Below are 12,629 nucleotides of genomic sequence, written 5' to 3' on the forward strand. Positions count from 1 at the left end.
CTGAGCCAACTGGCCAGGACCTGGGCAGTGCCATCTTTAACAAAGTGAGCATAATATATCTTATCTGCCCAACAATCCACCCCTATGCTCACTTTACTACCCACAATCTACACCACCGGCATACCTGTGCAAGGAAATTAGGCACATTACACAAATTACAACAACATGACAATTTCAACAATTAAAAAGGTACATTTCACCAGTCTTTGAATACTTTGCCCAAAGCGCAAAATGTCCTTGACCTTCTTTCTGATAGATACATGAATTGAATTGACCAGAAATTACAACTGCCCTTTTCTGTTCCACTTGTCTGCCTGACTCCATCCTTAATTACTGGACAATTACCCCTGGGGCAGAGGGGTTCCAGGAAGCTGGTCTTTCGCCCCAAGGAAGAATATTCCAGAAAGCCGAACATACCAGCACACCCTTGCCCGAGGCTATTCCCAACCCTATAAAATTTTGCCTCAGTCTGTTTTCAGGGCCCTTCTTTTGAAGAAGTGCCCTGGCAGGTCTTTCTTTCTCCTCTAATAAAGCCTGCACACCTGGAGTTTGAGTGCTGTCTCATTCTTACACTTTCTAGCCATGGGAATAGCTTCCCAGGGGAGTGCTTCCAGCAAAGCTGCCCTCCACCCTCATCAGGGTATTTCACATTGTCCAAAATCTGTAAGTCCATCCAACAAAGGAGCCAGCACCCATTTGGGTTGTAATCCAGGAAATTAGTCCACACACATGGGGCCTCAGCCACCCCCCTCATTCCTGCTGTCCTGGCAGGTCTTACACTGTCCCAAAGAGGAGCATGTGGCAATGGCAGTCAGCATTTCCATCTCTGCTCTGGAGAGCATGATGGCATTCACCCCTATGTCCCAAAATTGCAGACCTACCATGGGTGTAGTAGGTACTCCTTGCTCTGGGCTCTCACCTTCTGGAGACTATGGATCACCACTCCAGCCCGATTCTCCTCATCCTCCAAAGAGGAACTGGAAACATCAACTCCCACTACCGGCCTCGAGCCCCAGGCTGCCACAGTCTTCTGCTCTGCAGACCTTGCAGCTCCAGACCCGGCCTCAGCCTCCTGCCACTACTGACTCTCCACAATGTGTAGGGCAAGCTGCAACTCACAAACCTGTGATTCCTTCTCCAGCGTATGCTCCATTTCCAAACAAATATCACAAACCTGGTCAGCCTCCTCTGGTGCTTGCTTCAGCTCCAGGGTTGGCATCTCTTTCTCCCACATTTGGTCCAGCTCCTTCCACTGCTTGGCTTGCAGGTCCCAGGCAGCCTCTTCCACAGAGCTCTTTGTTTCCTCTTGCATGGCTGTAAAAGTCAGCCAGCCTATGGCCCCCAAAAGGACAGCCATGGGGAACTGTAACAGCAGCCAGTCCTCTACTTCACTGCTCAAAGGTGGTGGTGGCTCCATACTCATCTGTATCGAATCCTGCCACAGACTACACCAAATGGGAAGCCAGTATCCACGCCACCATCACAGCTGCCTGGCCCATGCAGGTTCGCATTGGATTCAAAAAGACAGTAAAGAAACAACGGAGCCGGCCCTGGCCGGTTGGCTCAGCGGTAGAGCGTCGGCCTGGTGTGTGGGGGACCCGGGTTCGATTCCTGGCCAGGGCACATAGGAGAAGCGCCCATTTGCTTCTCCACCCCCCCCTTCCTCTCTGTCTCTCTCTTCCCCTCCCGCAGCCAAGGCTCCATTGGAGCAAAGATGGCCCGGGCGCTGGGGATGGCTCCTTGGCCTCTGCCCCAGGCACTAGAGTGGCTCTGGTCATGGCAGAGCGACGCCCCGGAGGGGCAGAGCATCGCCCCCTGGTGGGCAGAGCGCCGCCCCTGGTGGGCATGCCGGGTGGATCTCGGTTGGGCGCATGCGGGAGTCTGTTGACTGTCTCTCCCCATTTCCAGCTTCAGAAAAAAAAAAAAAAAAGAGAAAGAAACAACGGAGCCAACAGGCCATCATCTTTAATCCTAGCTTGCACCCGGCGGGCAAGTAAAAACACACACTGGGCTCCAAAACCCACTCATTCAGTGCTCACAAAGCTACTGACTTTATCTGAGTTTCCTAGAATCAAAAGTTTCTAGCTCACCAGACTTATTCACCTCTGTTTCCCATTTCCTTCCTTCTCCCTGCATAAACTCTGTACAAACTGGCTTCTCACTCAGCACTCCACCATCTTGGCTGCTTCTCCTGGCCTCCCATGTGGCCTTTCTCTGCTCTCCTCTCTAATGCTAATCTCAGGAACCAAGAAAGCAAGCTCCCGGTCTGCCACCATTTTATAGTGTAGAAATCAAAACCTTTAATCCAATATACAAATAAGGAAGTCTCTAATACAAAGTCACTTATCTGAGGCATAATGGGATTCCTCATGAGAGTGCACAACCCTACATCAAAAAGGGTGGGAAAGGCTTAGTCCTAAAACCAAGCCCCAGGCTACAAGGATCCTGCCTGCCCACAGCCTGCCCCCAACACACATTAATATAATTATACCCATCCCAAGAAGGGCAATGGGCTTCCACATGGGCAGTGCCATCTTTAACAAAGTAAGCATAATATATTTTATTTTCCCAACAGGCACCTTTGTTTTTCATTGATTGCTTTTTCATATATGCCTTTACCAGGGGGCTAAAGCAGAGCAAGTGACTCCTTGCTCAAGCCAGTGACCTTGGGCTCAAGTTGGTGAGCTTTACTCAAACCAGATGAGTCCACACTCAAGCTGGCGACCTCGGGGTTTCTAACCTGGGTCCTCTGCATCCCAGTTTGAGGCTCTATCCACTGCGCGACCTAGGCTAGGTTGGTTAGGCTAGGCTAGTTAGTTTTAAGAAAGGGCAGGCCCTGGCCAGTTGGCTTAGCGGTAGAGCGTCAGCCTGGCGTGCGGGGGACCCGGGTTCGATTCCTGGCCAGGGCACATAGGAGAAGCACCCATTTGCTTCTCCACCCCCCCCTCCTCTCTGTCTTTCTCTTCCCCTCCCGCACCAAGGCTCCATTGGAGCAAGGATGGCCCGGGCGCTGGGGATGGCTCCTTGGCCTCTGCCCCAGGCTCTAGAGTGGCTCTGGTCATGGCAGAGTGACGCCCCGGAGGGCCAGAGCATCGCCCCCTGGTGGGCAGAGCGTAGCCCTTGGTGGGAGTGCTGGGTGGATCCCAGTCGGGCGCATGTGGGAGTCTGTCTGACTGTCTCTTCCCGTTTCTGGCTTCAGAAAAATACAAAAAAAAAAAAAAAAAAAAAAAAGAAAGGGCAGACCTGGGAGAAGCTCTGAAAACCAAGAAGAGTTGACTTTTGTTAAAGGACATTTACATTTGTAAGGGATATCTCCATTTGTACAGTTGTTTCCTTCACTGTAGCAGACCTCTTTCACTATCTGTGGAGAAGGTTTGGAGTTAAATTTGCATAAAAATGTAAACCTTAAATGCTGTGCTTTTCCTTAACTAACTCTAACCCCAACATCATCTTCCTTTAGCTGAAGGTGGTATTAAAGGCAATGGCTTATGCCATTTATGGGACTTACTCAGTATCCCTGGGTGTACCTGAAAAGGGGCATCTGTGGTGGGGCCTCCTGCTGATTATCCTTTCCCACCTTAGAAAAGAAAGGCAGACCTCTCACTCATCTTGGCTTTTATTTTGGAACAGAGACCTGGGGTATAAAAACCTCCAGGAAATCACAAGGATGATTTGAATTATTAGGCCTAAATGCAGGTAAAAAAGTAATTTTAATTCTTTGCTTTCAAGAAATTGAAGAAATAACTAATGGCATTGTTAGCCATGGGATAGACTACTATTCTCTGCCAGTGTTTATTTCCCCTATACTTCTGTTTTGTTGTTGTTGTTGTTTTGTTTTGTTTTTTTGCATTTTTCCAAAGCTGGAAATGGGGAGGCAGTCAGACAGACTCCTGCATGCGCCCGACTGGGATCCACCCGGCATGCCCACCAGGGGGCGATGCTCTGCCCCTCTGGGGCGTTGCTCTGTTCCATCCAGAGCCATTCTAGCGCCTGAGGCAGAGGCCACAGAGCCATCCTCAGCACCAGGCCATCTTTGCTCCAATGGAGTCTCAGCTGCGGGAGGGGAAGAGAGAGACAGAGAGGAAGGAGAGGGGGAGAGGTGGAGAAGCAGATGGGCGCTTCTCCTGTGTGCCCTGGCTGGTAATCGAACCCGGGACTCCTGCATGCCAGGCTGACGCTCTATCACTGAGCCAACTGGCCAGGGCTTATACTTCTGTTTTTAGAAACAGAAGTTTTTCTAAAACTTCTGTTTTTAGAAAACCTCTTGTCTGACCAGGCGGTGACACAGTGGATAGAGTGTCGGACTGGGATGCAGAGGACCCAGGTTTGAAAACCTTGAGGTCGCTGCTAAAGTACGGGCTCATCCAGTTAGAGCACAGGCTCACCAGCTTGAGCGTGGGGTCTCTGGCTTGAAGCCCAAGGTCACTGGCTTGAGCAATGGGTCACTTGCTCTGCTGTAGCCCCCCAGTCAAGGCACATATGAGAAAGCAATCAATGAACAACTAAGATGTCACAAGGAAGAATTGATGCTTCTCATCTCCTTCCCTTCCTGTCTGTCTGTCCCTCTCTTTGTCTCTCTCTCTCTCTGTCTATGTCACAAAAAAAAAGAAAGAAAAAGAAAACCTCTTGCCTACCTCCACTGCATTTTAGCAGAGAACATGTTTGCTTAGCTGGACACTGTTTGGTACAGCCGGAAAGAAGTTGTGGGGGATCAAAACTAATTAAGAAGAATATTAAGGTGACCAACTTTTTTACAATGAAAAGGACAAAAATAAATTGAAGAAGACAATATCATAAATAAAATTAACATTTTATTCATTGCAACAATAATACACTATAATATGATAAATGCATTGTTGGGCAGATAAAATATATTATGCTCACTTTGTTAAAGATGGTGCTGCCCACGTGGAAGCCTGTTGCCCAGGTGATGGTATTGGTTGTCCTTCTTGCTTGGGATGGATGGGATGGACATGACTGTATTGATGTGTGTTGGGGGCGGGCTGTGGGCAGGCAGGATCCTTGTAGCCTGGGGCTTGGTTTTGGGACTAAGCCTTTCCCACCCTTTTTGATGTAGGGTGGTGCACTCTTTATGAGGAATCTCATTTATGCCTCAGATAAATGACTTTGTATTAGAGACTTCCTTATTTGTATATTGGATTAAAGGTTTTGATTTCTACACTATAAAATGGGGGCAGACTGGGAGCTTGCTCCCTTTCTTGGTTCCTGAGATTAGCATTAGAGAGGAGAGCAGAGAAAGGCCACGTGGAAGAGGCCAGGAGAAGCAGCCAAGATGGTGGAGTGCTGAGTCAGAAGCCAGTTTGTGCAGGGAGAAGGAAGGAGATGGGGAACAGAGGTGAATAAAATTGGTGAGGTTAGAAACCTTTGATTCTAGGAAACTCATATAAGTCAGTGGCTTTGTGAGCACTGAATGAGTGGGTTTTGGAGCCCAGTGTGTGTTTTTACTTGCTCGCTGGGTGCAAGCTAGAATTAAAGCTAATGGCCCACCAGTTCTTGGCTCTGTTATTTCATTACCATCTGTCCAAATTCAATGCAAATTTGCATGGGCCAGGTGGCTATGATGGTGGCTATGCCTACTGGCTTTACATGCATAATAAAAACATTTGTAATATTTTATATTGTAATTATGCTTACATGCCTATTATTTTTTAATAATAATTGTAAAAAAAAGTACTCATTTAGATACAAATATGTCACATCACACACAATGGATTGACTCTGCATCAATTGAATATGGACATTTACAGATTAGTCTTTTAATATCAAAAAGGAGGAGATATAGGAGGACACTTTTTGAGGGAGGATGAAACTTACAAAAGAAGGACTGTCCTCCCTAAAGGAGGACGATTGGTCACCTTAAAGAATTTATACTTGAGGTTTGTTTGAGTGGCTGTAGGTCATGCTTAAGGACAACAACCTCCCTGAGGAAAGGTAGGGGAGGTTATATAGGGGGTGACATAGAGGAACGGTCGGCACAGGTTGCTGTCATCCGATTAGGCTTGTCCATCAGTCTGGCGGACGTTCTCATGGATGTTCTTTGTTTCATGGTTCCTTTGTGCCCTCGGGGATGGAAGGTTCCTTCTATAGCCTCCAGTTAGAACCTATAGAAGTTATCATGATTTATGTTAGTTAGTTACTTTTACAACTTGACTGAAAGTGGCTTTGTTGTAAGGTCCCAAAAGCTACAAAATTAATATTAATATTTTAAAAAGTTTAAATAACATTTTATTAATTTGGGCTAGGCGTACAGAGAGATTTTGTAAATAATCTCTGTACTTGTGTGATTAGCATAAAACCAAGATGGCCGATGACATTGTGTTGTAAATACAGAAAGAGAAAGGAGACTTGGATTCTCTGACCTTCCCCCCATACCTATAGGAAAAATGGGTGAATAGCTAGCCAGGTGTAGGGAGAGAAAAGATTAAATTAAACTTTTTCTTATACTAATGGACCATTTACAGGCATTTGTCTCCATGGAAACTACCTCTTTCTTTCTGAAAACATGTAGTTAATGTATATATCTCTGGACAAAGGAATAGCAAATGAACACTAGAAAATATAGGAATGTCTTTTAGTATGTAGAGTAACATTTTTACTATTGTGTTGCCTTGTAAGTTTTAATGTGTAGAAGCATCTTTTTGTGAACCCTATAGACGAATGTTATAAACTTGCTAATGAATTGTGTCCCATACACCCTCCCTTCATCCTTTTCCCAAACCTGTGTAAGTGAAAACAAAGCTTATGCCATGATGTCATGTTTTTTCCCTTGCCCATTTATAATTAAGAGTATATAAACAGCCTCTAAACCAGTGTTTCCCAACGTGGGGCCCACGCCCCACAGGGGGGCAATTCGATAGTTAAGGGGGCAATTTGAAAATGGACTCGACACGACTTTAACTCTTTCGCCTCGGGCCATTTAAATGCAATGCTAGATATCGGTGCCAAATTTAACAAAAAATGCAATTCTTAAATAATTGCAGTAGGCCCTGGCCGGTTGGCTCAGCGGTAGAGCGTTGGCCTGGCGTGCGGGGGACCCAGGTTCGATTCCCGGCCAGGGCACATGGGAGAGGCGCCCATTTGCTTCTCCACCCCCCCTCCTTCCTCTCTGTCTCTCTCTTCCCCTCCCACAGCCAAGGCTCCATTGGAGCAAGGATGGCCCGGGTGCTGGGGATGGCTCCTTGGCCTCTGCCCCAGGTGCTAGAGTGGCTCTGGTCATGGCAGAGCGATGCCCCGGAGGGGCAGAGCATCACCCCCTGGTGGGCAGAGCGTCACCCCTGGTGGGTGTGCCGGGTGGATCCCGGTCGGGCGCATGCGGGAGTCTGTCTGACTGTCTCTCCCTGTTTCCAGCTTCAGAAAAAAAGAAAAAAAAATTGCAGTAAATAATTATTAAGTATAATTTTGTTTGACGAGACCAAAATATCAACTGGGTGATTGGCTTCGTCAAGTAAACTTCATCCTGGGTTCACCGAGGAGCGTGCCGTCTGCCGCAGGGAACCCCGGACATTTTAAAAACTCGCTAAACAACGCAGTTATTCTCACCTAATTGGCCCATCGCAACTTCTGTAGTGTTTCACATCATTCAGTTGGTGTTAATTTGAAATAAGTGTCAGTCAAAACTGTTGTAAAGCTTGTTGATTTAATAAATATACATATATATATTGTATAGATATAATTGGTAAGTATTTGATTTTATTTTTAACAATATTAAACTCTTTATTAAGTACTTCTTGCATCGGGGCTAGAAAGCAATAATATTTTATAAATATTATTGGAGCTATAATAGTGCATGCACGACAATTTTAATTTTAGAAGCATAACTTTCCAGAAAATTTTGTCAAGTGGAAAAAATATAGATACCTTTTGATTTGCGGTGGTAGTGTAGTAAATGTGTTATATACATTTAAATAAATATGAATTTTTAGTATACGTTTACTCTATGTCACACTGAATATATTTTAACACATATTTTAATATTAGTTTTTAATTGATCTTATTTTTATTATAGCCCATTGTAAAATGAGTGGTGCAAGCAAGAAAAAAACTCATCAATATTCGGAGGAATATTTAAAATTTGGGTTCATACCCGCTGTTCACGATGAGCGGATTCCTTTTTGTCTTTTATGCCAGCAATGCTTGACCAACGAATCAATGAAATGAGGTCGTCTTGAGGCGCATTTGAAGGCAAAACATAGTGCTCATATTAATTCAGATTTGAGTTACTTTAAAACTTTAAAGAAAAATTTTGAAAAAAGAACAACATTAAAGTCTCTATTTACTGCTCATACTTCAACTAATAATCGTGTTCTTGAGGCTAGTTATCAAATTTCTTTATTCATTGCTAAAACTGGAGAAGATCACAGTATAGGAGAGAATTTAATAAAACCATCAATATCAGCATTTCTTAAAACGGTTCTTGAAAAAGATGACAAAGATGTAAAAGCTATGCCACTCAGTAACAATTCTGTTAGCAGAAGAATAGACTAAATGAGTGAGGATATTGAAAACAACTTATTGAAAAGCTGAAAACAAGAAAATTCTCCTTGCAAATGAATGAATCAACTTTGAGAGACAGTGAGGCAGTATTGATAACTTATGTAAGATATATTGATAAAGGACATTTTGCTGAAGAAATGTTGTTCTGTAAAAGATTAGAAAGCACCACTACCTCCAAAGATATATATAATAAGCTAAAAAACTACTTAGATGTCAATGATATACCAATGAAAAATATAACATCTTGTGCTGCAGATGGTGCTCCCAATATGATGGGCAAGAAAAATGGCTGCTTAAAACTGATGAAAGATGCGAATCCAGAAATGATTCTTGTGCATTGTGTTATTCATAGGGAAAACTTGGTAGCTAAAAACATCTCGCCTGTTCTGAATGAAGTATTACATACAGTAATAAAGTGTGTTAATGCTATTAAAGCTAGTGCCAAATGTGAGCATCTTTTCAAGCTATTTTGCGAAGAACAAAATGAAGACCATGTGAGACTTTTACTTCATACTGAAGTAAGATGGCTATCTAAAGGAAACTGTTTGAAAAGATTTATGGAACTGTTTGATACTCTTAGTGATTTTTTAAGGGACAAACCTGAAATAAAGTATCTGTTAACAATAGATGGTAAAGCATTTGTGAGTTATTTATACTTTGAAAAACTAAGTATATTAAATAAGCAACTTCAAGGAACAAATAAAACTCTTGTCGATGCAAAAGCAAAGATATTTGGTTTCATTACCAATATTGAGTTATGTCAGAAACATATTAACAACAAAAACTTTAAACAGTTTCATTGGCTCCAAAAATGTGAAGTAACTGATACCACTTTACTTGTTAGTGTCAATCATTTGAATATTCTATCAGCTGATTTAAAAGAAAGATTTTCTGATTTAAAACAAATTGATTTCCCAACATGGATGATGCATCCAAGGTTAGTGGATTTGTCTGATATATCAAATATGCAGTATCAAGAAGAACTCACAGAATTGCAAAATGATGAGTCAGTTAAAGCTTTATTTAATATCAAAGGAGCAATGGCATGGCTTTGTGAGGAAACAGAAATCAAATACTCAAATTCAACCAAATGTGCAAGAAAACTATTGCTACCATTTCCATCTTCATTTTTAGCTGAATGTGGATTTAGTGCTGTAAATGATTTACTGGTAAAAAAAAGGAATCGGCTGGATATAACACAACATGGAGACTTGAAACTAAAGCTAACCAAATTGGAACCTAATATAAAATCTCTGTGCAGCAAGCATCAAGCGCAAGGATCACACTAAATTAAAATAATTAATTAATATAGAAAAATCTGTATTAAAATTATTTGGAATTTAAATTTCTGTTTTTCATTATATGTTTTGAAATTTTACTTACTGTGTTTTGTTTTTTTTTTAATAAATTTTTATTAATGGTAATGGGATGACATTAATAAATCAGGGTACATATATTTGAAGAAAACATGTATAGGTTATTTTGTCATCAAATTATTTTGCAAACCCCTCGCCCAAAGTCAGATTGTCCTCCGTCACCCTCTATCTAGTTCTCTGTGCCCCTCCCCCTCCCCCTAACTCTCTCCCTCCCTCCCTCCCATGTCCTCCCTCCCCACCCACCCTTGGTAACCACCACACTCTTGTCCATGTCTCTTAGTCTCATTTTTATGTTCCACCAATGTATGGAATCATGTAGTTCTTGTTTTTTTCTGATTTACTTATTTCACTCCTTATAATGTTATCAAGATCCCACCATTTTGCTGTAAATGATCCGATGTCATCATTTCTTATGGCTGAGTAGTACTCCATAGTGTATATGTGCCACATCTTCTTTATCCAGTCTTCTATTGAAGGGCTTTTTGGTTGTTTCCATGTCTTGGCCACTGTGAACAGTGCTGCAATGAACATGGGGCTACATGTGTCTTCACGTATCAATGTTTCTGAGGTTTTGGGGTATATACCCAGTAGAGGGATTGCTGGGTCATAAGGTAGTTCTATTTGTAGTTTTTTGAGGAACCACCATACTTTCCTCCATAATGGTTGTACTACTTTACAGTCCCACCAACAGTGAATGAGGGTTCCTTTTTCTCCACAGCCTCTCCAACATTTGCTATTACCCGTCTTGTTGATAATAGCTAATCTAACAGGAGTGAGGTGGTATCTCATTGTAGTTTTGATTTGCATTTCTCTAATAACTAATGAAGCTGAGCATCTTTTCATATATCTGTTGGCCATTTGTATCTCTTCCTGGGAGAAGTGTCTGTTCATGTCCTCTTCCCATTTTTTTATTGAATTGTTTGTTTGTTTGTTGTTGAGTTTTATGAGTTCTTTGTAAATTTTGGATATTAGGCCCTTATCTGAGCTGTCGTTTGAAAATATCAGTTCCCATATAGTTGGCTGTCTGTTTATTTTGATACCAGTTTCTCTTGCTGAGCAAAAACTTTTAATTCTGATGTAGTCCCATTCATTTATCTTTGCCTTCACTTCTCTAGCCATTGGAGTCAAGTTCATAAAATGTTCTTTAAAACCCAGGTCCATGATTTTAGTACCTATGTCTTCTTCTATGTACTTTATTGTTTCAGGTATTATATTTAGGTCTTTGATCCATTTTGAATTAATTTTAGTACACGGGGACAGGCTGTAGTCGAGTTTCATTCTTTTGCATGTGGCTTTCCAGTTTTCCCAACACCATTTGTTGAAGAGGCTTTCTTTTCTCCATTGTGTGTTGTTGGCCCCTTTATCAAAGATTATTTGACCATATATATGTGGTTTTATTTCTGGGCTTTCTATTCTGTTCCATTGGTCTGAGTGTCTATTTTTTTGCCAATACCATGCTGTTTTGATTATCGTGGCCCTATAATATAGTTTAAAGTCAGGTATTGTAATGCCCCCAGCTTCATTCTTTTTCTTTAGGATTGTTTTGGCTATTCGGGGTTTTTTATAGTTCCATATAAATCTGATGATTTTTTGTTCCATTTCTTTAAAAAATCTCATAGGGATTTTGATGGGAATTGCATTAAATTTGTATATTGCTTTGGGTAATATGGCCATTTTGATTATATTTATTCTTCCTATCCAAGAACAAGGAATATTTTTCCATCTCATTGTATCTTTTTCGATTTCCCTTAACAATACTTTGTAATTTTCATTATATAGGTCCTTTACGTTCTTTGTTATGTTTATTCCTAGGTATTTTATTTTTTTTGTTGCAATCGTGAAGGGGATTATTTTTTTGAGTTTGTTTTCTAATATTTCATTGTTGGCATATAGAAAGGCTATGGACTTTTGTATGTTAATTTTGTATCCTGCGACCTTACTGTATTGGTTTATTGTTTCTAATAATCTTTTTGTGGAGTCCTTTGGGTTTTCGATGTATAGGATCATATCATCAGCAAAAAGTGATAGCTTTACTTCTTCTTTTCCGATATGGATGCCTTTTATTTCTTTGTCTTGTCTGATTGCTCTGGCCAGAACTTCTAGCACCACGTTGAATAAGAGTGGAGAGAGTGGACAACCCTGTCTTGTTCCTGATTTAAGGTAGAAAGTCCTCAGTTTTATGCCGTTTAATAGGATGTTGGCTGATGGTTTATCATATATGGCCTTTATCATGTTGAGATATTTTCCTTCTATACCCATTTTGTTGAGAGTCTTAAACATAAAATTGTGTTGTATTTTATCAAAAGCCTTTTCTGCATCTATTGATAAGATCATGTGGTTTTTGTTCTTTGTTTTGTTGATATGGTGTATTACGTTAACCGTTTTGCGTATGTTGAACCATCCTTGAGATTCTGGGATGAATCCCACTTGATCATGATGTATTATTTTTTTAATATGTTGTTGTATTCGGTTTGCCAGTATTTTGTTTAGTATTTTAGCATCTGTATTCATTAGAGATATTGGTCTGTAGTTTTCTTTTTTTGTGCCATCCTTGCCTGGTTTTGGTATGAGGGTTATGTTGGCCTCATAAAATGTGTTTGGAAGTATTGCTTCTTCTTCAATTTTTTGGAAGACTTTGAGTAGAATAGGAACCAAGTCTTCTTTGAATGTTTGATAGAATTCACTAGTATAACCGTCTGGGCCTGGACTTTTATTTTTGGGGAGATTTTTAATAGTTTT

General features: G+C 41.6%; 1 protein-coding gene across 1 annotated transcript in view; it reads left to right on the forward strand.

Annotated features, from left to right (window-relative positions):
• Positions 1-8,051, forward strand: part of RNF115 (ring finger protein 115) — a 109,654-nt gene extending 101,603 nt beyond the window's left edge. Inside the window, exon 10 of the mRNA XM_066261720.1 lies at positions 8,027-8,051. Coding sequence (XP_066117817.1) covers positions 8,027-8,036 — 10 coding nt within the window. The 3' untranslated portion in view covers positions 8,037-8,051. The remainder of the gene's footprint in view (positions 1-8,026) is intronic.
• Positions 8,052-12,629: the final 4,578 nt, after the last annotated feature.

Source organism: Saccopteryx bilineata, chromosome 2 (assembly GCF_036850765.1).
Source record: "Saccopteryx bilineata isolate mSacBil1 chromosome 2, mSacBil1_pri_phased_curated, whole genome shotgun sequence".
NCBI lineage: Eukaryota > Metazoa > Chordata > Mammalia > Chiroptera > Emballonuridae > Saccopteryx > Saccopteryx bilineata.